A 26,368-nucleotide genomic window follows, 5' to 3' on the forward strand; every position below is an offset into this window, starting at 1 on the left:
TAAGCTTTTTCATAATCTCTCTTTCCTCTCTCCGCTGATGAATTTGTGATTGCAGTTACACCGTAATACAGATGACCACATGACTTAATTTGAGGCCGATTTTGCTGGATACGTTGCTCATCTTGTTTATGCGATTTCATTTTAAACTCTTCTACCACAGTGGACGGTTAAGGTTATTTCTCTAACGTATTCTCTTTGGAAATGAACGGAAATACTCCTGCAAAATCCAGTGGATGGTGAACCTCCTAAACGACTGCAGAGAACCCATCACTGAAACAGACCGTTCTTTTAATTTTCTTTGTATTTTGGGCTAAACTGCAGAATACCCGACCACTCATTTACATGTCATTAAATAAGAATAGCGTCTATTGTGTTATGCCTCGTTCTTCAAAGCCTTCCGACACGTGTAAATGAGGTGGACAGGTAGTTTGAAGTTGATCCGTGTTTCAGTTGCACAGACGCTTGAACAGGCAAGCGTTACCTGACAGAAATACCCCCTCCACTTCCCCACCACACACCGCCAGAAAAGAAAATAATATAAACGTATTCTGTCTTATGTTAAGCCTCTCACATAAATACTGACAACAGTCATTGCTCTCTCTCACATTTTGCCCCCCTTTCTTGTTTCATTCAGTTTTGAAGAATTTCTCTTTTTTCCTGATCACTGACGGCTTTTCCTAAAATACTGACCTGAGGGTTTAATGTCCCATGGAAAAACAAGAAAGGAAAAGAACGTGCCGACAAGAAAAGAAAACATGGACAGGATCAATCGGGAATGAATTGAGAGTGAGAATAATTGCATTAGGCCACTCTTACGCCATTGTTTACAGTCACATCAGTCAACCTCGTTCCCAGGGCCTTTACCTTAGTTGGGGGTGAATGAATGAATGAATGAAAGCCTTTATTTAAAGAGGGTAGCACTTAATAGCCAAAGGCTAATAAACTTGTGGCCCTCACAGATTACACAACTATATAATCAGATAAATATGTAAGCTAAAATATGTAAACATTTAAAATAAGCATTTCAAATAAGGCAAGATTCAATTAAGAAGATAGTTTTAAATAGTAAAACGATGCAAACATTGTTGTTCATTAAAAATCTTGGCAAACATGTTCTTTTTAAAACATGTTGTAGAATCTAGTTTTCTAATTTCAATAGGTATACTATTCCACAGTCTTGTTGCCGAAACAGTGAAAGAGCGTCCTCTCTCTGATTCTCTTTTGTATTTAGGACAAACAGCATTAATGCTTGAATATCTAGTGTTGCGGGAGTGCCGCTTATTATTCAAAATTAGGTGTTCATTAAGATAATTCGGCAAACGCCCATTAACTCGCTTATACATTATTATGCATTTATCTATCTTATGTTGCTCATAAAACGGAATCCAACCTAGCTTGTTAAACAAAGCAACTGATGGTGTCGTGCGATCGGCATAAGAAATAACTCGTGCCGCACGTTTTTGCAATCTTAAGACCCAATAAACCGACTCTTTGTCGCAATTTGCCCAAACCACGTTGGCGTAAGACATAACAGGGCGAATAATGCTATTATAAAACTGAAGTCGCTGTTTAAGAGGTAAACAGGCTCGAATGTTACGCAGAATTGCGATTCTAGAGGCCATCATTTTACATACTTTCTCAATATGTTCATTAAATGACAATTTGCTGTCAATTTCTACTCCTAATAAGGTAGCACAATCCACATTATTGAGCTGTTTTCCGTTTGCAGTAACAACTATGTCACTTCCATTTACGTCAGCCACACATCTTTTCCCAGTGATCGTGAGTACTTAAGTCTTGTCTTCATTTAAGGGGAGCTTATTTGCTGAAGCCCAAAATTGAATTTCAGAGACAGACTTATTTAGTGAGGAACCTAAGTTGGCTAAGTTTTTCACATCCGCAAAAGCGTTGACAGCCATATCGTCTGCGTAAAGGTCCAACTGAGCACTTGTATACAAGGGCAAATCGTTAATAAACAAAATGAAAAATAAACGATCTAAAATACTGCCCTGAGGGACTCCATGCAACATCAAAGCTTCGCTTGACTCACTCCAATTTACACGGACAATTTGCTTCCGATCCGAAAAATAAGTGACACCAGGCAAGCTCCCGGGTGACTATACCGTACAGCTCCAACTTGCGCAACAATAGCTTATGGTCCACCATGTCGAAAGCCTTTCGATAATCGACCAGGACCATGCCGCATACATGATTGTTATCTAAGCCGAGGTGGAGGGGTGGAGCTTGAGGTGGGAACTAAGGGCAAAGGCCTTTGGAACGCGGTTCTCACATCCACTAGTGACACACTCGACTGAGCCTCGTGTGCTAACTTTTTTTCCTTTTCACATTTTGACGTAATCTGCAATCTATAACGTAGCATATACAGGGCAACGTGGAATCTGAAGTCTGTGTCACCATGGCCTAGAGAGCGATTTTTGTATTAAATAATTAAAACTTCCCTGTTAGCGCTCACTTCAACAACTTAACCGTGATCTGCACTCTCCTTCGGTTTTACTTCATATAACGGTGCATGCAAAAACGAAAAACTACTGAAGGCATAAACCTGTACGATAAATTGGCTTGGTTCACGTAATAAAAAATTTAATTCCGCAACCTATCTTTGCAATAATTGGCTCTGCTCAAGAATGGCTCAAGAGTGAGTTCGAAATCGAGTAAGTGCAAGAAAACAAGCCTTTTTCCAGAAAATGCCAGAAGTGATTAACATGTAACTTCTCCCTATGATATCCATATATTATCTAGCAAACAGGTAATGAGAGTTTAACACTTAGTACTACAAATCTAACACCAAATTCTCGTAACTAATTAACTAGGAAATGTGTATCAACTAGAGGGGAGAATTTACAATCAGATCTTGAAAGTAAAAAGGTTCCGGCAATTAAACCCACAAACCGAAGGTATAGAAAGCAATATATTCCCAGGGAGCAACCTATCAACAAATTCTTTATTCAATGCGATTCTATTTACAACAATCGTCTTATTTTACTCACATTGAGCTATAACAGTTACTCTCGTTGACCCAGAAAGAAAGATCTACAAAAGTTAGTTTGAGTACCTATAATAATAAACTATCAAGTCCACAAAAACTATTAATGTTTTCAGGCTTCAAGCTGCTTTCACGACAGCCTTTTACCATAAAGTTCTACTATGATCAAGTAATGATTCAAAATATTTTGTTTCCAACCATTTCGTAATTGTTCCTTTCTTAAGATTTAGCTTAAAATTAAGATCATTAAAATAAATTGGCGAGATCTCTTGTAAGCTAATGATGTAGATTAGTTTGACGCTGCTTCCCACTTTTACAGAAAGTGCTTGAAATAGCTAGATTTCGAAATTCTAAGTTCAAAACCTGGTCTGTATTTCTTCACTATGGTCTGAAGAGATTTTTTTTTTAACTCACTAATACTAAATGTACTCCGAATATCTAGTCTGGTTAGCGTACAGCTTGGATTCTGTAACGCTTCACCTAGGCTGGCAACACTGGTATCAGTGATATCATTATTCGTCAGAACTAGAGAGGTTAGGTTACAGCTTGGATGCTGTAAAGCTTCACATAGACTGGCAACACCGGTATCAGTGATCTTATTACGATACAGATTTAGTGTGGTTAACTTACAGCTTGAATGCTGTAAAGCTTCACATAGACTGGCAACACCGGTATCAGTGATCTCATTATAACCCAGCTCTAATGTGGTTTAACTTACAGCTTGGATGCTGTAAAGCTTCACATAGACTGGCAACACCGGTATCAGTGATCGTATTACAAGTCAGAATTAGTGTGGTTAGCTTACAGCTTGGATGCTGTAAAGCTTCACATAGACTGGCAACACCGGTATCAGTGATCTTATTACGATACAGATTTAGTGTGGTTAACTTACAGCTTGAATGCTGTAAAGCTTCAGATAGACTGGGAACAGCGGTATCAGTGATCTCAGTGGTATTACTTACGACTGATCCTCCTATCATCAACGGTCCTACTATAATCAATACAGACACAAGAGAGTGTTCATTGTTCAGTGAATTACAGACTCGTTGCATTCCAGACATTGTTAGGTCGTCAGCTCCAAGTCTCAATTCCTTAACTGGGACGAACTTATCAGAACATTTGTGTTGTGCCTCTCCAGCTTCCTCCTTATTTAGTTCACTGATAATGTCCAATACAAATGATACTGCAATGCTGTCTATATCTGATAAATACATCCATTTCATGACGCCGTCTGAATTACTGAACGCTTGCGGATGATTCCTGATAAACGTTTTAGCGAATTCTTTGTCTTGATACTCACTCAGACACTTTGCTCTGAGAATTCTAGTATCATTCCCTTAAACTTGACTACTGGTCAACAACTTTTCCATCAGTTCCTCTTTTCCCTCACTTGACAAAATGCCAGCCATGAATTGGAAAACCATTTCAGAGCATTTCTCGACTGGAATACAATTTTCCATTACAAACCAATGGGCGGCTAAGAATTCTTGGACAGTGAGATGTGTGAAGCTGAAGTATTTCGTGGTTATGATCGAACCAGTCCTACAAGGCTGACCACAGTAAAGAAGACCGCTACCTTTCAGTTTGTTGACTTCTTCCAAATCAAAACCGCCTTCTATCTCGCTTTCATCAAAAGTTGGCTTCCTTTCAAGCAGAAGTTTTGCCGCAAGTTTTGATAATTTCTCTAATGTGGTTTTGATGACCGGAGGAGGCTTGAATTTGTTAGGAATTTCTTTGTGTTTGTATTCTGACTCAGAGCAGTGCTTAAGTTCAAAAATATCAATAAGTTTTGTGTAAATGTCGGTTGTTGAGACAGGAAGGTCACGAGGATTTCTTGTTTCGTTTAGAATATACTCCATCTCGAAGCACAACAGATAACAGAGCATAGGAATATGAGCAAAACTGACTAGGTTCTCATTCTTCATGACATGTTCAAGCACAGCGCTCTTCATATTTTCGTTTTCATTGAAGTACTTTTGAATGTATTCTTTAACCTGTTGTGAAGAAAATCCCACAATTTCTACGTACCGTTTAAAACGGATTCCTCCCAGCTTATCCGATTCATCAGGCCGCGATGTTACAACAACGACGGAACCTTTCAGTATCTTTCCCTTAATGAGTTTTGAACATAATGCGGCCACTTGTATTTTACATCTAGCGTTATTTGGATACAGTTCTTCTGAATTTCCAGCGATGTAATCTTGCTGGAAATACTCATCATATCCGTCAATGATAATCAAAACTTCTCCAGGATGATTTAAAATATACTCTAATGTAAAGTCATCAATGGTAGAGTTGTCGTCTAATAAAGAAGAACAGTTTAAGATTTCTCTTAAAGTCACACGCTCTTTCTTAAGCAAATTTAATTGACGGAAAGTAAGCAAATATGCAAACTTTAACGAAGGGATTTTAGTTTTCTCTCGCTCTTGAAACAATTTGTTGTTGGCCCAATCACGAACAACCTTTTGGCAAAACAGAGATTTTCCAATCCCTGCTTTTCCAACGACAAGAATAGAATTAGGATTCTCCTCATCATCACGAGTGCCAAGAAATATTTCCTCGCAGTGCTTAACTCGTAGAGTATCGCTGACTTTTCCGTAATACTCGAGCTCTTTACTCCTTGAATTTCTCTTGTCATTCATGATGAGGGCCTTTCTTCCATGTTGTATGAGAAGATTAGTGAATATTTCATCTGTTTTCGCATTAGAAATCGTGTGAGAGGCAAGCAGCTTGGGTTGGAACTCCGTTTGGCCTTTAATGGAAGTCTTTAAAGCTGTAGTGTAGGCACTTACGGCTGAAGGATAAAAAAGGAACGTACTTAATAAGTTATAGGAACACGTACTTTTATTATTTCTCCATGCTTCTTAACTGTTTTGAGGACAGGTCAACAGACACCAGGGCTCGACACTAATGGTAGCCAACTGGCCACAGACTAGTAGAAATTTAGTTTTGGCTGCTGGTTTTCGATTTCCACAAGCCAGTTTGGCTTATAAACTGACTGAAATTGCAATAACATCTAAGTTGTCACTAGTCACTTGGCTAGTAAGTTGAAAAGTTAGCATTGGGCCCAGTAGACACACAAGGTTTTAAGACAATAAAGATTTTCAGCTATTGCTCCTACTCTTACTGATAAAAAAGGATGAAAAAACTAAAGGCACATTAATATCACACTAATTCTTAAGCTTGGAAACTTATACTTAAAATTAAATTCCAACGTCTAGTGACTCAAAGGGGGGCTCTGGGAGGTCCTGGCCCCACCCCCATCAAGACTTTTTGTGTAATACAAAAATTCTCGCAACAACACAGTCACGTATCACTATCCAATAAGAATCATTTAATAATGTTTACTTTTCTAGATATATGTCTCGGCCTATAATGGCTTTTGTGTAAAAGTCAAGGAGAGCAGGGAGAAAAAATTCTAAAATTCTGCTGCATTCCATGATGCACGAATCATTACATAACTACTGTATGCAGGGAGCAAAAACATCACCAACCCAACAAGAAACTGCACAAATCATTTTCACTCATCAAAACATGTCGAACTTACCTTCAGAGGGTAACTCATTGGTACCTGAATCAAATAATAAACAAAATAAAAACTGCTGTCAGTTTAAACTAGTTATATTTTTTCTCACAACTTGACTCACTCACCTCAAAATAATATAAGGTCAATTTCAGGTTTCAAACAAGGTGAGAATCAAAGGCAAGATTGCTGGCATTTATCACCAGTCTCGTCACTTAGAAAAAGTTTTAGGATCAAAATACATGCGTGGATAAACACCTTTTTGAGGGTTTAAGACAATTTGATGTGTTGCAAATTGGCCTTGAGTCACTTCAAATTTGTAGATGTCTTCAGCCACTGATTTTTTCATATTCTGGCTGTGTTACATAAACGAAGCTTACTATGTAATACAAGTTTTCTCCTGGCTCATGGAATCTGTTGTTACATTCAACAATGTAACCACAAGCTTTCCCCCAACACCTAACACTTTCAATCCTAAAAATGACCAGAATCTTTTTTTCTTCTTACAGTAATACTGTCTGCTGAATCATTCATTAAGATCACATGAATAAAGGTAATGGTGGCAACCTAAGAAGCTCTGATTTTTAAATGAGTTAATCTCTTCAGTACCAAAGGAAATGAATAGAGAAAAGTATGGAGGACACAAACACAGATGTCAGGGTGTAAAGGCTTAAAGAAACTTGTGGGAAATCAAAATAATATTAGTGTAACTTGATTGATTTCCTATTTGTGAACTGTTATTTAATGACTCATCTTGATTTATGGTCTATACAAGAATATGCTGTGGGAACTTAGATTTAAATCAGATCTAATCCTGTTAAGAGAGAAGATTGAGACAGAACGTCACACCTGCATTAAAATGGGGCCAGTCTTGGAGTATGACTGGATGACTCAAAATGTTGGCCACAACAGATGCCGCCAACAAACATGCAATTTGTTCCCATTGGGTTTGGGGGTTTTATTTCACAACCTGTACTTTTCAATAAATTGTGTTTTGCCCCAAACTCCGTGCATTCTCTGTGTCCACTAATTTGGTGGTTTTGGCGTTGTCAAAGCACTTAATTAGTGACACCACTCCCCTTTGTGTCTTTTGTCTTTCAGCACCCGCGTCAGGTCTCTTCTTGGTTATTTAGAGTTCAGGGTCATTTCAAAGGTCATTTGCAGCCTCCCCTCGCTTGTTTTACCCTCTCTACCCTTCCGGGTTTTATTTTACAACCTGTACTTTTCAATAAATTGTGTTTTGCCCCAAACTCTGCGCGTTCTCTGTGTCTACTAATTAGAGAAGATTGAGACAGAAAGTCATACCTGCATTAAAGTGGGGCCAGTCTTGGAGTACGACTGGATGACTCAAAACGTTGGCCACAACAGATGCCGCCATCACACATGCAATTTGTTCCCATTTCTCACTTGAAGACTGCCTTTCATTTGCAAAGTCTTTGATGCCCTTGACTACCACCCATTCTGTCTTAAAATCATGGGCTGCCGCAAACACACCTGGAAAAAGACACTAACGTTTGCTCACATGTATACTCAATTCAGCTAACCGCCTCCCAGTTAGCTCAATTGGTTAGAGCGCCGGATTGTGTTGTGCGGGAGGTCGAGGGTTCAAGCCCTGACCGGACCGATACTCAGGGTCTTAAAATAAGTGAGGAGAATTTGCTACCTTTCTATAATCAAGAAATGGATAGATATTCTAGTCTTCTCGGATAAGGACAAATAAACCGTAGGCCCCATCTCCTGCAGGGTTAGGGGTAGGAGACGTTAATTTCCCACGCATCAGATTACTGTTGTGGATGTCCTCCCCTGCGGTGGGATGGGTGGGAATTGGCCCTGAAAAGCCCCCATGGCGAGTGGTCAACTAACGTATGTACATTTGTATGTACGTATGTATGTATGTACGTACGTATGTACGTATGTATGTATCTATGTATGTACGTATGTATGTACTTCCTAAATGCATAATATAAGTATTGTTGTTTGGGTTGAAGTTCACATAAATTACATTTATATTCCCCTACTCTGCAATGAATGGAATAAGAAAGATTGTACAAAGCCTGTTAAAAACCATTCCTTGGGCTTCAAAGACAACCAAGACTGTACAAAGACTGCACTACATTGTAAAACTCTTTAGGCTAAAATAACCTTTTTAATGAAGAAGCTTAGTTTTTTTTAGATAAAAGACTTTTGATAATTTGTGAGTACAGGCTGAAGTCTATTCAATTCACTTATAATAATGTATGTTTGCGACCCTTGAAAATATCTTTTGTTTTGTTATTTTTCAGTTACTTGAACTGCAAAATTTTCTTTCTGTGCTGAGCTGAATCATGACGACTACACATAATATACACAAAACCTATCATACCACCAAATTGCATGGTTTGTGGTATTTTCTTTCTTGTATTGTGCAACAGTGAAAATTATAAAGCAGTATCCAAATTTTAAATTACTAACAACAGGAACAAAAAGTCAAAACAGTTTACACAGCATGCAGCACTGGAACATTCCTGACTTTGATGAAATACAATGATTATAATTCTCACCTCCACCTTCCATTTCAACTGCAATTGCTTCAGGATGTTGGCCAATCATGTCCATGTTTGCCTCTGAGATACTCAGAACCACTCCATCACAGTGCACTTTGGCATTATATTCATCAGCATTTTGTAAAGGTGCCTTCCACCCATCAGCCACATGTTGGATCAGGTTACCAATATCTCTGCTGGGGGGAGTTTGGTGTGCAGCTGTTATTAGCTTTGCAGAAACAACCACATCTCCTAACTTGACCTTTCTGCTGTTCAAACCACTGCATGCACCCACAGAAAAAGTAGCCTTGGGTCTCAGTAGCGAGATGATGGCATCTTTGGACACAGACAATGAACCCTGGGAACATCAGACCCTTTGGAGCACCTCATTAAAGCAATTTTCATTTTCTTTCCTTGATCATCACCCATGCAGCCAAAGTACACATAGCCAGTACTGCTGTGGTAACTCTTAAAGGGTTCCTTCAGGTAGGCAAAGCAGCTTAAGAACTCATAGTCCTCCACTGTTAATAACAGAATATCAACTGGCAATTCAACATTCTTCCAAGGATAATAAATATGTGGAAGATCACTCATTGATGGAATTTTCTTACTAAGCTTTGGTGGGCTGGCATTATCACTCTGTGCTGATTCATTTTGGGTTAGCATCACTTCTGTCTCTGAAAATGAAGAACGTTCTTTTCATAATATCATATTTTATTCACAACAATGATTTATGAGCTTATCCAAATTGAAATAAAAAACAAATTAAGATGAAGAAAAGAAACCAATTATGGATACAGTTGAAGTCATATGGGAAGGATTCAAACTTCATAGACATGAAACTATGATTTCTGAAGATAAAAGGTAGTCTATGACAGCGTGTGGCTACTGATGTATTTTTGTAGAATATTGCACTAAAAATGCAAAGTTGTATAAAATGTAGAGGAGTTAATGAACAGCTCTTATCAATGTCAAAATTGTGATAGAAGGAGGACTTGGTTAGAGCAGAATTTATGCACTGGTCAACTGACAGGCTGAAGACAAGGCACAAAATCAATGCAAGTGGAATACATAATTTTTTTATTTAATGTGCACTAAATATAGGAGGATACTAAGAATAAAAAACACTTTTCTCACATCCAGTATGTACTGCATGTGCTACAATAGATAAATTCTTGCCTCACATTCTGATGGCAATGGATTTAAGTCCTAGCTATATCATTTACCTTTTCGTTTTCCCATTTTTTGTTTAAATTCTTCATTAAAAGCATGTTTTTATTTTTGTTTCACCTGGAACATCTCCATTTATTATGCATTGATCTGCACTTAAGAAGCCAATTATCAAAGCACAGCATGTGTCTTTCCTTTCACTAGAGTCAGAACTGAACCAGATCACACGAGTCACAACAAGAGTTGGAAAGGGGTGTTGACATGAGTGACGAGAGATGTTACAAGAGTCTCACGATAGTATACCATTTACAAAACCATGAAGGATTTGGGTTTTGGTTTACAGACTTACACAGTGCTACGACATGATAGTAAACACACCTTCCTTTTATGTTTTTATCAAACTCTGCTTAGTAAGTTTAAAACTCAGTATTAACAAAAAAGTTACACACACCTGTCTCCCATGAATTGTTCTTAGAAATGGTCTTTTTGAAAATTGTTTCTTCATTTGATTTGCCTGCAATGCAATGCAATGTGTATCAGTGAGAGGGGAGGAGAAACAATTTGATCTTGCAGGGAGTTAAAAGGTTAACATAAGTAAATAATTTGCAGGAACTTCTTTTCATCTAATGATCCAGTACATCTAACCTCAATGACACAACATAATAAGTTTAAATCTTAGTATCAACTAAAATTACACACACCTCTCTTCCATGAATTTTGGTCCGAAACGTCGATGGAATCCTCCATATCCCCTTCCTTCCCGGCTTTTTTAATGATTGTTTCTTCATTTGATTCATCTGCAATGCAGTCTTCATCCTTCAACCACTTACTCAGAAGCTCTTTATAGTATTCTTCAAGATCGGCATCCATACCATCAAGTTTGATATCATTAATGTCATATTGGTAGCGGGTCCCTCCAATGTGCAAAAAGATGTCTTTAATCTCATTCCAGTAGGAACTGAAAGTTGAATCATCAACTGAACCACTCGCTGCATGACTGTAAACTCTGTCTCTTAGGACTTTGATTCGAGTGATGTCAGCTTCTGGAGAGGTGTCTGTGACACGAGGAAGCTTATTGCTGCTACCGGTAGGGAAAGTCAAACCAAAGATATTCCTCAACAGGAGAAGTAGTAGGGAGATTTTTAAGTCCCTTGAGGAAACTAGAGATTGGCAAGCAGGATACAGTTTGAACCACTGGGAGCGACTCAGGACTCTCATCTTTCTCAGTGATCGTAATTTTTCTTTGTTTTGAGGATGAGCTAGAACTGTGTGGAGGTTTCCCGGAGGACATTTCCTGTCAAAGATCTCCCTTAACACACATGATCCAACATCAACAAGAAGGCGACAAAGGCGGACGAAATTAGAGGTTCCTTCATTAGATGGATTTGGTAGAGTGGCACAAGCCATGCAGATCTCCTGTAAGGAAATATTTATAGTTATTACAGGCAGGTTCACCTTTAACTCCCAGAAGTGATTAACAAGTAACTTCTCCCCACAATATCCATATATTACCCTGCAAAATAGGTAATGAGAATACTCAAACTTATCAGATAGTTGTTATTATCTTGATCTAACGACAAATTGTCATAACTAGTCTACAAGAATATGTGTATAAGCAGCTAGAGTTGAGAATTAACAGTCAGATCTGGGAAGTTACAGGGTTAATAAAAATGTTACTCTGACAAAGTTATTACGATTTGAAATCTAAAATTTGAAAATATAATTCATCATTCAACCAGCCTGTCTGCACTGTTTGATGATGACAAGACACCTTGCAGCATCCCTCAGCTGATGGTCGTTAGAGGACCTCAGACAAGATATGGGGGTGTGTCACCTGCACTGTATGGTCAGACCCATGCACGAGTGCTTTAATTAAGTTTCCTCTAAAAGTTTTTAACGAGTTTAACTTCAAAACCAACAAGTTTATACTGAAGTCTTTGGTTCTTTCAGGCCACTTTCTTTCTAAGAACTTCTTTAATACAGTGTTTATTATCAAAAGGAAGTAAAGACAGCAGAGTGACAATAACTCTCAAAAAAGAAACAACAACTTTGAGTTTAAATTTACAAGACATGTTTCGACATTCTCATGTCATCTTCAGTTGCAAATGAGCATTGCAAATTCAAATGTATGTAAGACGGCCAAAACGGTCGACGTAAGAACAAAAGATCCGAGGGAAGATTTACAAGTTTATTACACAGCAAATAAATGCAACGGTACAATAAAAAAACGGGAACGAGTGACACTAAACAATAGATAAGAAAACAAAGCTCCAATGAGCTAAATGATGTAAGAAGATTAAAATGAATTAGGAGAAAGTACTTGACACTAAAGGATAACCTACACACAGAAATAATTCAGTAAAAGAAAGGAAACAAACAAAGTACTTGAAAACAGGAAATTGTGTGACAGAAACTATCAAAAATAGTGATAGCTACACCAGGCATGAATTCAACAAAGACTACGAGCTAGGGTTAATATTACAACTTGAGCTAATACAGTATAAAACAGTGAAAGGGGAAAATGAAATTACTAGTGTAATGAACCCATAATTTGGTTCTGAAAACACAGGAAACATAGCAACAATGAACTGGAAGCAGGTAAGCAAAATATTACAGCTGCTAATACGAAAACAATTGTAGTTTATATAGCAGAGAAATTACATGCTGTGTGATAAAGGTCAGAGTAAATAAATAAAATACAGTAGTAAGATAAAAGGAGTATGTGGCGAAACTAAGCAAATTCTAACCCGAAAATCACTACAAAAATACAAATGGAAACAACTACACGCTAAGCTTAGGGCTCAAACAAACATAAAATACTGAAACATACCAAAAGCTAGTATAGCTTAGAATCCGCTTTAAGGGCACTCTTAGGAAGGCAACATATCAACTGAACTCACCAAGCAAACGGTTGTAACTTATAGTAAAATACAAGAAGAGGTAAAAATAACTTAAAACCAAATTTGGGCTAGGAGTGGTTTATTAAACAGGAATTACATAAGGGAAATCGGCAGTTAAAGGAATAATACAATTAACACATTACTAATACAATTAACAGATTACTAACACAATTAACACATTACTAACATTACTGACAAAATCTCTAAAATTCCATAAAATAAAATAAAATAAAATAAACAGAACATGTTTTAAGTAGAAAATACGCCTAAGTGACTCCGTCACATGTACAACAGTTAAATGCTCATTTGCAACTGAAGATGACATGAGAATGTCGAAACATGGCTTGTAAATTTAAACTCAAAGTTGTTGTTTCTGTTTTGAGAGTGTTTATTATTTAATTAAACGCTTAAAAAAAACTTGAACAACCTTGTCCAAAAGATAGAAGTAATGAGGTCATCTCCATCACCCCTTGCAGTCCTGACCAATAGGAAAAGTTAATATGTATCCATGCGCACAAGTTGAGATGGATGGTTTGCAACATGAGAAGAAGTCTGAATCATGTTGTATTTTAATTGCTGCTGACTGGATTTCAGTCCCATAATGATAGAAACGAGGAAATATACATTACTGAACAAAGTTCAAGCAATTTAAGCAATTGTTAAAAAGAAGTCTGAAAAATTCTAGCGTCAACAAGATTGAAGTCACACCTCACAGATACTAGTCCAAAAACAAACCCGTTAGCTCCCCTGGTCCCCTCGAGAGGTTTTGTCAAGACCGCATTGTTTTGATAGACCAATCAACATCGAATGGAAATGTGTTTACCAATTTATTGTTTTTGGACTGCAGGCCGCTGGTTACCCTCGCCGGGCTTATTTTTATTACCCAACATACTGTGCGATCGGTGAACGGGCCACGAATGTTTCAAGCAGCCAAATTCGAAATTGGAAATCCGATCAATCCGGAGATAAAAGTATCGCTAGTGAAAGATCTGTGGGAGGAATTGTGAATCGAGTGAATGGAAAATGGAACTGCAACATCTCTGCTTTGATTTTCTGGAGGAATGGAGACTGGTGGTAATTTTTTGGCGGAATTATTCGCTTCGGGCGACGGAGGCTTCTAAAATAGGTTTCCGGCCTTGTCTTTCTTTTAGCAGTTGAACACCAGCATAGCGCTAACTTGCCGAAAACGCTTCAAAATGGCCTGAGACACTCGGAATCAACAAAGAAAACAACAAGGCAATAAGGTAAGCCCATTTTATTTCAAAACAAGACATTTTTTTCTCTCTTTTAAGGCAAACCGATAACATCCCATACAAACCTTTATAAATATAAATCGTTACGCAACACGGTAAGAGTCACGTCCGCTTTTCTAGTAGTGAGCTTGGGCTGCCTGTGATGCAAGGCATAAAGACAAACTTTTCTCATTAATAAAAATTAATCTGCCACAGCCTTCTGACAGGCCTGGAACGCATAACCCTGCTTGTTCGAAGCTAGTTACATATTATTATGCAAAGTTTCATGTACAACATCTCTGGATTTAATGATCTTGATGCTTAGATTTTTGGCTTTTCAAAAACGATATCAAAGTCAGTAAGTTGTAAGGAATTTGTTGACCCTCTAGTCTCCCCTTCTGCAACATTGTTTGCAGCTAGTGCTCTCACAATAAGTTGCTCATTGCCTTGGCCACAATCTTTTCCCATAGCCTATCCACGCCAGACAATGAGTGATGTAAGCAATTAATAATGACTGTTACCAATTAAAAGTAGAAACAACTTTAATTAAAAGAATGTAACCTGTTACAAATGCTGAAAACAATGCAACAACATATCCATAATAATACCACAAAAATATTTCCATATAAATGATTAAAAAAAACCTGAGGGATTTGTTTGTAGCTAAAATAACATCCTTACTATTAAGCAAGAGAATATAAAAAGTATGTTATCATATTTTGCTTAATCATCATTCCGGTCAAATTTTATGAACTTCTCTTCACGCCAAAGTAAACTTTGGAGCAAAATCCTCTAAGGCCCATTTACAGAAGACAAAAGCCTTCAAAGAATGATGAGAAACAAGAAACCTCGATTCCCACAACAAAGATTGTAAAAAGATTTGATTCTACAAAAAACACACCAGCCAAGGACACATCAAGCGGTAGGGAGAGAAACTCTGTCTAAAAAGGGACAGAAAGTCAAAATTTCTTGGTTTGATCCATACTCTTGCATCATCAATATATATCGGTGGTTGCAATCAGATGTCACATGATGACTGTTGGTCTGAGGGTATTTTCCAGAAGCAAAACAATACCAAACTATAATAACGTATTTATCTGTGCATAAGTCGACCTTTAATGACCGAAAAATCACCCTAAAAATCAACTCTTGACTTATACACGGGTCATATACAAAGACCTGACCAAGCAATCCAAGAAATTAGCATATCAATTTCCTGAAGTACATTTGGAAAAACGAGGGTAAGAGTTCCATATAAACCCATACATTAATTATGCATAGTGTTGCAAACAAACCTCTATATTTAGCCTTTCTGAAATGAATGCATAATTAATGTATGGGGTTAAACATGACTTTTATGGAACTCTTTCCAAACCAAGTTTACAAAACCAGCTCTTAGTGTGTTCAAATTTCGTCAGTTTTAGGCACATTCTTCATCCGAAAGAAAGTTTGAAATAATAAATTTTTTGTGGCTCAGACAGAAACCTACTGGAGCCAAGTTCTATTGTATCTTCTGATCTGTAGAACAGACATGAATTTTTTCCTTATAGCTTTGCAGCTGTTTATGGTGCTGAACTCTCGCTTTTATTGAACGCTTACTGTAGCTTAGTGACCTAGCTAATGTTGTTTTCTCACGCACTCTTTTTTAATATGGTGGTGTATCGTCAAACAATCCTTCGAAGCTCTTTGGTGTTCCTTCAGTCTACTACATCTCCTTTCAAATTCGACATCAATTTAAGGGTTGTAAATGCATGAAGATTTCATCTTCAAAGCAGTTTACAAAATATGTGTAAATTGAAGTACTAGTATATGCTTATATTGTCAATCTTTATACACGCTTACATTTTGCTCTGCAATTTTTTTAATTCACCATATTTTCGATACAATCTCAGAAACAAAAGATCAACCATTGGGGAAATTTTTATCAGTCTGAATTTTTCTTTAACTAGAAATGATGAAAAGTCCAATTTTTGACCTTGGAAATAGGGGCTTAACTTATAAATAGGTTTGACTTGTACAGGGATAAAAAATAATGGTGTTTACATGTATTTCCTTGTATAAAGTTTCAATCAAAAATGAGTTTTGCAATGGCTCACGTATACCTCGCATGCCTCACTGGCTTGCACTTTGTAATGATGCACGGGATGACAAGATCTAACTTGGGCTGTCACAAATCCCAGGCCCTCAATATATTATGTTGGTTTAACCTTAACAATATGGGCACCTTATTCCAAGATAAAGTTCCTCAAGCTTACGTTATGTCTGTGAGTATGAAATAAGTACATGTCAAACAAACTATGCTTCATTATGTTGTTAGAAACAACTTGAAACCTTAATTCAATGCAAAAACAAGCTCTACATTTTATCTATTTTTCTGACCACAATCAGCATGCAATTCCTCTATTTTCCGATGCCGTTATTTTACCGCTACAATTTTCTTATTATGAACTTACAGCTAACCTGATGTTTGATATTAGACACAAAAATGCGCCTAGAAGTATTCGAGACCTGTTTCAAGACATTTCTAATATTCACCCCAATAACACCCGATCCTCTGCTTCGCACAACTTCTACACACAAAGCTCTAGGCTCTCTATTCAATTGAACTTGTTTCCTAGAATTGGAACAAAAGTTGGGAACGAGATGCCTCTTACATTAAGGAATCTCTCAAAATATGACTTAAAGAGAAAAATTAATTACTTTTTAATATTCTGTCTTCAGAAGACTCCTATCTCGACATACGAAACATCATTCAAAAGGTCAAATTTACTTAGGGTTTTTAATGTATTTCTAGAATAACAAGTATAGCCTTAATTGTACTTTTTTTTATTTTTGTAGTATCTTGTTTCTATACCTACTCTTCTTATTTAACTTCCTGATTTCTGGAAACCTGTATACTTATACTCTCTCTAATTAATTTCCTGATTTCTGTAAACTTGTATATCAACTTTTTTTTCTTAGTTAAGACACGACCCCCCTAGATTAGCCAGCTACCTGTGGGCACGTCCAATTTTGTTAAAATAGTCATTCGAAATTAGAATAATAAAGGTTGTTGTTGTTGTTGTTCACTTTGTTGTTAGAAATGAAAACACCTGTTAGAAATTAACAATGCTTTTAAAATTGTTACTCAAACACATTTCAATTCTCATCACATGATCAATGGCATTGTTAGAAAGCAAGATTCAGATCAACAAGCTTACGATATGTCCTTGAGTACGAAACAAGTACATACCAAACTGGCAAGACTTCATTTTGTCATTTGAAACAAATAATGCTTCACTTAGAAAAGAGCAACACTTTTTCAATCTTTACGGTGTTGTCAGAAACAAAGAGCACTAGTAAGTGATTAAGATTTCTGAACTTTATTGTGTATTTACAGGCTATCAGCCTGGCTCTGGTTGTTCAAAGGGCGGATAATGCTATCCAACAGATAAATCGCTATCCAGCTGAGAAGTGTTACCAAAACGTACTGCGCTATCCACCGGACAGAGGTTTATCCTGTGTATAGCGTTATCCATCCTTCGAACAACTGGGGCCTGATCTTTGAAGCATTTGTTTCTTTTGGTGGCTTGACCCTTTACTCAGGCAAGACGACTAAAATTTTGGGCAACATGACTCAGGTTTCGGGTGACATGACTTCGGGCAAGATGACTTTAAGGTGACTTGATCAGTTACCTAATAGCAGCAGTTTGCTATATCTGAAACAATTGTTTCAGTTTGCACACCAATTATTAAATTTGTTTGTACACATCTCAGACTGAATGTGTGAGACTCAAGCCTGGCTAAAAAGTGGCAGTTTAAGGTATTTCTGGAGTAAAGTACATGCATCAGCAGTTTCTACAAGGCTTAAAACCATGGACTGTTATCAAATAATTCACAACAGGCCAGGAGTAAATTATAAAAATTGATTTTAAACAACTACCCAAAAAAAAAAAACACTTCCATTTTAGAGGCCCATCCCTTGCAAAACCAATTTCGAGCTTTTTGTTAATTTCTGGAGCTTTCTAGAAGTTTCTAGAATATGACAGCTTTATTCCAGAATCCTATTCTAGCTTTTTTCTAGAAAATATTTTTCCAGTGTTTCCAAGTTCTAAGTTCTTTCAAAACCTGGAAATAGCTGGAATTCAATGTACGTATTCGCTGCTGCTAGAAATTGACAACTTTTTCCAATCTGCATTTCTCGCAGGAAACTGGAATATGCCAGAAATAGTGAACAACTAATTTACATTTAGCAAAACTGAGAGAAATTGTCAGCTTAGTCAGTTTCATTTTAGTTTAAAGTCTACATCACCTGATCTCTTGTGGAAAGCTTTTCCTCGATTTTAAGCTCGTAATGGTTAACAAATGCTTGACTGAAGATTATTTCTTTTGAACGATTATCACAAATTCATAACGACGTTATTACGGTTTTGAAAACAGCTCAGCGTTGGATTACTTTAGTATCTTTGAAATTCATCTTTCTTTTAAAACACTTTTCAAGTGATTTAAATACAGGTATTGTGTTCAGGAAAAGATTCCTTGCAGCTATAAAGAATAAATGCTGAAAAATCTTGAAAATCTGGAATATGCTAGAAAAAGCTAGAAATTGATACATTACCTTAATCACTACTTCCTTTAAGGAGCATGCAAGAATTTCCTAGATAATTTTAGAAATATACATTTTGTAATAAGCTGGAAAAGGCAGGAAAAAGCTGATTTTATGACCTAGTCTGTGATTTGTGGAATAAGCTGGCAAATTTTGGCCAATTTTACCCTAATTAGCATGTTTCATTAACATTCTAGAGTAATCTAGAATTTTCCAAAAAGAAAATAGGTAAATTCTAGAAATTTCTGGAAATATTTTCTGTCATTTTTCTAGAAAATTTCTAGAAATAACCAGAATATTCCAGTCTTATTTTGCAAGGGATTAGAGGTCACTGCAACCACGTTCTCACGGTTTTAATCGAGCGGGACCTTATTAATTTTTTAATCTTTTGTCTACATGAATTCGAAAAAAAAGCTTGAATTTTTCATCACATTAGGCGTGTGCAGTTGTTCGATTAGAGTAGGCAGATTCCCTTCAAAATGAGCTAGTTTTCAAGATTCCAACCACAGCATGTTTTCTCTTCACGAATCACAAAAGGCAGAGAAGATAATTATTACAAGCATCTCTAGAGTTTTCCGATCGAATCCAACAAGATTCAACAGAAAAAAATTTACAGATGATGGGTCAACTAACATCAAACACAATAAATAATAGGTTATTCGGCTTAAAAACTGCTCAGAAATATCAAGCAACTAATACGCAAAATGCGAACATGTCTCTGCATGTCTAGTAAAAGGTGCTAACCGAAGCACAAAGTCACGACATCTATAAATCTGTCTTTTACAACAAATGTTTCAAGGCTAGTAGCAGAACGAAAACCATTCAAATTCGTTTAAATAATAACGAATAAGTGAATCGACGTAAAAAACTATTAAATATAAAGTTAACAAGTATGGCTATGCGAACTCTGCAACAAACAAGAAGTTCGAAGCACCAAGTAGCCACGAGGTTAAGAGAATTCCCTCCCTAGTAATAAAAAGTTGAAAAGTATGCAGGTGGTAAATGAAAGACCGTACCTTGGCGAGAATCGTCCGCTTAGAAAACGTCAAACAAGTCTTTCGAGGTAGAGATCAACCGCAGCCTACCCGCACCTCGGCCATATTGGAGTCTACGTATATAGCGTTGCAGTTGTGTCCTCCGTTCCAGTTATGTCCTCACAACTAATAACCAATAGAATGTGGTTTTATTTCTTCCAATCAAAAGGCGTTGTGAACGTGTCTATTGTTTGTCAGTTCCCAACTAGGGGAGAGATGCAATGCAAAAATATGAATTGTAAGAAGATCGTTAAGATTTCCGCGCTCGAAGGTTAAGAATTTCACGGGATATCCTTGTTTCATGAGCTATCCTTGGTGTCGTTTGGGACACTTCGGATTGGTGAAAGATTAAGATTCTGGTTGCGTTTTTAAGTGCAAATTATTGGCCGAATTTTCTTCGATACGTTGGAAAGCTTAGGAAGACGAGAATTTGACGTTCCCTTACCAAATCTACATATATGTGACATATATATGTTACATATGTATGCCCCATATATGTGGCATATATGCCACATATATGTGGCATATATGTCAAATATATGCCACATATGTGTAACATAAATGTGGCATATGTAGGAATTTGGTACTCATGTTGCATATATATCACATATATGTGACATATATATGTAACATATATGTAACATACATGTGGAACCTGGGAACCACAAATGCACCCTTACCAAATCTACATATATGTGACATATATGTTACATAAGTTCAATCGTTGCACATATATGCCACATATATGTGGCACACATGTGTAACATGTATGTCACATATATGTAGATTTGGTGAGGGCATGCATATGCAGGTCAACCTAAAGGCATAGATGTATTATAGTTGATAATAGCTAGCCAAAAACAATTGCAGTCAATAAAGAATAACCACAATCCTTAATTGAGATCACAAAATCATATATTTCTGTAAGGCATGGCTTTGCGATTAACCTGGTTTACTCTACCTGGTTTACTCTACCTGGTTTACTCTACCTGGTTTACTCTTTGCGATTAACCTGGTTTACTCTAGTTTGAGCACTCTGGCATGGCTTAGACGATACCACAAAGGTTGGGTCGTTTGGGGTGACCGTCTCGGTTCTCCCCCATCCTAGCATTAGCACTGCACTGATGAGGCCCAGAAGGCCGAAACAGTTATAAGCTTCTCGGCCTCTTGGGTAAGGTTAAAAGGCTTATGAAAAGTTTATTTTTCTTGCTTTTGCAGCAATTGGTCAACATGGACAGCCAGGAAAGTGAAAATATCAGCCAGTTTACTACCGATAACTCGACAGCGAATCCAGGAGACGTCGTAGACGCAAGCGTGGTAGAAGGTTCACAGTCCTGGGACGCAGACGTGGAAATCGAAATCCCTGAGGTACTGAAAAATCTGGAAAATAAGGGTGTGAAATTTAAGGCCGTGCCTTTTTTGAATGCTCCTAGTCAAAGTAAAATCACGAAGGATCGCTCTATTTATTTTAGCGTTGATACAATCGTCACATCGCAAATAATTCTCGAAGCTTTTGACGCGGCAGAAATCGATATTGACGCTATCACCGGAATCCAGAGAAAGGCGTCCAATAGATCTTGGATCGTGACTTTTAAGAGCCGTGCAGCTAAAGAAGCCGCTCTTGAAACACCTTTTGTCGTGATTGCCGGTCTCAAAGTGTTCTTGGGCGACTGCGAAAATCGTTTGGTCCTCGTCAAGATCCATGAAGCCCCCGCTGAACTACCCGACACTGCCGTGATTGGCCGACTCAGCCACTACGGTCGTGTCCTTTCATTTCGGCGCGACAAAATTGCACAACATATCGAGAATGGAGTAAGAACGGCTCGAATGGCGCTACATCGAACTATCCCTGCCAACATCAACATAGCTGGTGAACCTATTAAAATATGGTACCCAAATCAGCCAAAAGCTTGCCGGAATTGTGGAGCTACTGACCACATGGCCAAAGACTGCTCTGCAGTCCGTTGTTTTAATTGTGAATGCCCTGGGCATCGAGCTCAAGAATGTAAAGCCTCGCCAAGATGTTCCGTTTGTTTAGCGGACAACCATTCCATGCCTCAATGCCCCTTCCTGCTCTTCAGCGCGAACGTCGATAGTGAGCCAACGCCACCTAAAACTGAAGAGGAAAAGAAACAAGAGCGAGCCCAGCGCGCCAAGGAAAGAGAAGAAAGGCAGAAAAAACTACAACAACAGAGAGAACAACAGCGACAACAAGAAGAACAACAGAAATTACTAGAAAAGCAGAAACAGCAAGAACAACAGAAACAACAAGATCAAGAGAAACAACGAGAACAACAACGCGACGAAGGTAGAAGAGAACGACCAAGAGAACGAAGAGACGAGCGAGGGAGGGACGATCGAGAAGAACGAAGAGATGACCGGAGAGACGACAGAAGAGAGAGAGATAGAAACGATCGAGATTATTATCGCGGCCGCGATGACCGCGATAGATCTTCCCGCCGTGACTACTCTGGCTCCGAAACTGATGATGATGGATGGGAGAGAGCTAAACCTAGGAGAAGGCGGTACAGATATTAATTTTTTATTTATATTCAATGAGTAAGCTTAAAATAATTTCTCTAAATGTGCGAGGACTCGGGTCCTCCAGTAAAAGTCGAAAAATTATTCAAGAATTAAATTATTCAAACTGTGACATAATCCTTTTACAAGAAACACATGTCTCATGCAAAAAACAAGCGGAGGAATTCGAAATACTCTGGCGCGGCAAATGTCTGTGGTCCTTCGGGACTGGCAGGTCTGCCGGTGTTGCCATCCTCTTTTCTCTAAACTTCCCAGGCAAAATTATCCGTTTTTTGACCGATTCCGAAGGAAGAATATTGAGCTTACTCATTGACTACTATAATTCTAAACTAAATTTAGTAAACATTTACTCTCCCAATACTATTTCGGATCGTAAAAGTTTTTTCTCTTGTCTGCACAATTACTTTCTCCCCCAAGGGGATCTAGTGATCGGGGGAGACTTTAATTGTGTAGACAATGTCCTAGATAAATTAAATTGTTCCGCCATCCTATTGTCTGATCAAAAACTTCTCCGATCCCTTTGTGCTGACTTCTCACTTACAGACATTTGGCGCAAAAACAACCCGCGCAAAGTAACTTTCACCTGGTCTAACAAAGACCATACCCAGGCATCTAGAATTGACCGCTTTCTCGTCGCTAAAGGCTTAACCCTAGTAACGAAATGTAATATTCTTCCATGCGTATACGACCTATCCGATCATGACTTTGTAAAAATTGAACTAACGACTAACCCTTCTAATCACGGTCCTGGAATTTGGAAGTTCAACAGCTCTTTACTCTCAGATGTAGAATTTAAAAACATTATGTCAAAATCGATTAACAACTTTAAGCTTAAAATCCCCGAATTCGCCTCCCTTCGCGAATGGTGGGATGCTCTAAAAATCGAAATCCGCAAAACAAGTATTTCATACTGTATCCGTAAACAGAGAACAGCAAATGCCAAAAGAATCCTAATTACTAAGCAATTAACCCATGCTAAAAACGCTTTACATTCTAATCGCTTAAATAACCCAGGTGTAATTAGCGATTTGGAAAGCCAATTGTCCTCTCTAATCTCGAAAGAAGCCGAAGGAGCTAAAGTCCGCTCCCGAGCACAATGGTTCGAAGAAGGCGAGAAACCAACACGCTATTTCTTCCGTCTGGAGAAAAAACGAGCTGACATGAATAGTTTTGAATCTTTTTTTGACGAGAACGGTGTTCTCAGAAATTCTCAAAATGATCTTGAAAGAATTTTAACCAATTTCTACAAGAATTTATTCACCAAAGATCCTCTTGATATGCGAATTCAAACTGAAATAATTGACGACCTCGAATTTTCACTGACTGATTATGAGCGCAATCTATGTGAAGGCCCTTTTTCTAATAAAGAATTACTTACTGCATTGGAAGGCCTTCAGACCGGCAAGTCACCCGGTTCTGATGGTCTCCCAACAGAATTTTACTCGTGTTTTTGGAACGATTTGAGCGAATCTCTCCTTTCTGTTTTGAACGAGGCCTTTCTTGCTGGCTCCCTCGCGGATAGCCAGTACGAGGGCCTCCTACGACTCATCCACAAAAAAGATGATCGACGCCTCGCAAAAAATTGGCGCCCAATTTCCTTGTTAAACACTGACTACAAGTTAGCATCTAAAATCATCACTGAACGATTGAAAAAAGTCATGAACTCCATCGTGCATTCAGACCAAACGTGCGGCGTGGTCGGCCGCACTATCTTCTCAAATTTGGCCTTACTTCGTGATGCCCTTGACATGATTGACAAAACTAATGAACCAGGTATTCTCATTTCCTTAGATCAAGAAAAAGCTTTTGACCGAGTTGACCACGAATTCATGATGAGAGTATTGCGTAAATTTGGTTTCGGCCCCTCCTTTTGTGGGTGGGTCGAACTATTTTATTCTAAAGCCTTCTCTAGAATCATTGTTAATGGCTCCCTGTCCCCCCCTGTCCACTTAAGAAGAGGGGTGAGACAACGATGCCCATTGTCTCCTCTCCTTTATGTGCTAGTTTCAGAAGTATTATCAACGCAAATCCGTAATTGTAAAGATATTGAAGGTTTCCTGCTCCCCGGAGCAGGGGGCCTTCAATGTAAAATATCCCAGTACGCTGACGATGCTACTTGCATCTTAAAATCCGAAAGATCTCTTTCTTCACTTCTCCGAGTCGTATCAAAATTTGAACAAGGATCTGGCGCTAAACTGAACACGTCCAAATCTGAAGCAATGTGGTTAGGAAAATGGCGAACTAGAATTGAATCTCCCTATGGCCTCAAATGGGTCACTAAAATGAGAGTGCTTGGTGTTTACTTCTCAAACGGCCTCGTCAATGTCGACGACGACAATTGGCGGGCCAAATTAGACAAACTAAGTTCGGTTCTAAATCTTTGGAAACAAAGAGACCTGTCTTTTATCGGTAGGACCTTAATTGTAAATACTTTAGGCGCAAGCCGTTTATGGCACGTTGCTAAAGTCATCCCCCCACCCCGTTGGGTGCACGATAGCTTTAAGTCGATCATTTGGCCTTTTATCTGGAAAGGAAAAATGGAAAATGTTAGTCGCGATCGCTGTTGTGCGCCCCCATCATCTGGGGGCCTCAACGTCGTTAATTTTAAAGCTAAGTGCGCTAGCCTGCGCCTTTCTGTTTTTTCCAGTTTAAGAGATGACTTTGGCACATCCAAATGGCATTACCTAGCTCGATATTTTTTAGGACATAAGCTAACTATTCTAGATCCCCGTTTTTCTTTTCCCACCAATTCTGGTCCCTCCTCCTTCCTTCCTTCCAATTACTACCACCTTTGTTTAGATAATTTCCGTACCTTGCATCAGAGAACTGGTGCCTTACCTGATTTACTCACCAGTAAGAATTTATATCTTTTGTTGCTTGACCCCGTCTGCGTTGCACCCCGGTGCTCCGGTTTTTGGGCGTCTGCTATGGACCGCCCCATCAATCGTTGGGCCTGGGTGTGGCGCAAGTCTCGCCTAAAGCTAATTGAAAACAAGAAGAACGATCTAATTTGGCTATTGATCCATAGAATGATCCGCGTAAGATATCTCCTTAAGTCTTGGGGATACATCAATAATGACAAATGCGCGATCTGCGGAAAAACGGAAACTATTGAACACTGCTTCTTGGGATGTCCCAGAGTTGTGAAAGTCTGGGACCATTTCTCCCCCCTTTTCCGTGTTCTACTCGACTCCCCCTTCTCTATCTCCCCTACATCTATCTACTACCCTTTTTCCCTAGACAAATCTACCACCGCTATATCCTTATCTAACTTTCTCAAGGCAACCATCATATATTGGTGTTGGCTTGCCAGAAATAAAGCTACCTTCGAAGGTTCTCTTTTGAGCTCCAACGCGATTATGGACTTAATTAAGAAAGATGTCCAACTCAGAATTCTTAATAACGACACTGATACCTTAAGGAATTTTTGGTCTTTTAAAAACGTACTTTGTTCGGTCGACGCTGGTAAACCCATCTTCTTCCCCTCTCTTGCTCCCCCCTGAACCTTTGTATATAATAAAACTTGTTAAATCTCGCCCATGAGGGGTGCCTACTCCGGGCTACAGGCCCGCGCGCTGTTTGCGCCCCACATGGTCTGAAATATCTCTTTGTAAATAGTAAATAGAAAACTTTTAAATAGAACTTTGTTACCTCTTACAGGTGGGCGCTTACTCCGGGCTGTTATAGCCCGTGCGCTGTTCGTGCCGCCTGTAAGAGAAAATATCATTAGTTAATTGAGACCTGTAATTACCTAAGTAACTCATAATTTAATTCGAATACTTTAATCAATTAGAATTGTAAATAGATATCATTGACGAAATAAAACTGCCTGGTCTCCATGCTTTTATATTTTTAAA

The 26,368-nt window shown here is 38.3% G+C and overlaps 2 protein-coding genes and 1 long non-coding RNA gene across 3 annotated transcripts in view; all 3 read right to left on the minus strand.

The window, feature by feature from the left end:
* Positions 1–3,101: 3,101 nt before the first annotated feature.
* Positions 3,102–26,368, minus strand: part of LOC111346976 (uncharacterized) — a 120,301-nt gene continuing 97,034 nt past the window's right edge. Inside the window, 2 exon segments of the mRNA XM_088727334.1 lie at positions 3,102–3,713; positions 3,715–5,798. Of these exon segments, the coding sequence (XP_088583460.1) occupies positions 3,318–3,713; positions 3,715–5,798 (2,480 nt within the window). The 3' untranslated portion in view covers positions 3,102–3,317.
* Positions 10,808–11,627, minus strand: LOC148726444 (E3 ubiquitin-protein ligase DZIP3-like). Its single transcript, XM_088727417.1, has one exon. It carries the CDS (start codon positions 11,624–11,626, stop codon positions 10,901–10,903), a length of 726 nt encoding a protein of 241 aa, XP_088583543.1. The 5' UTR covers position 11,627; the 3' UTR covers positions 10,808–10,900.
* LOC148726445 (uncharacterized) lies at positions 12,337–13,312 on the minus strand. The gene is made up of 2 exons (XR_015990147.1): positions 13,050–13,312; positions 12,337–12,462 (listed from the first exon to the last, which is right to left on the minus strand). It is a non-coding gene; the product is annotated as an uncharacterized LOC148726445 (long non-coding RNA).

This window comes from Stylophora pistillata, chromosome 7 (genome assembly GCF_964205215.1).
Source record: "Stylophora pistillata chromosome 7, jaStyPist1.2, whole genome shotgun sequence".
NCBI lineage: Eukaryota > Metazoa > Cnidaria > Anthozoa > Scleractinia > Pocilloporidae > Stylophora > Stylophora pistillata.

Bases quoted from the DNA above. Each gene is read 5' to 3' on its own strand.
- LOC148726444 (XM_088727417.1), bottom strand. From the start codon at position 11,626: ATGGCTTGTGCCACTCTACCAAATCCATCTAATGAAGGAACCTCTAAT.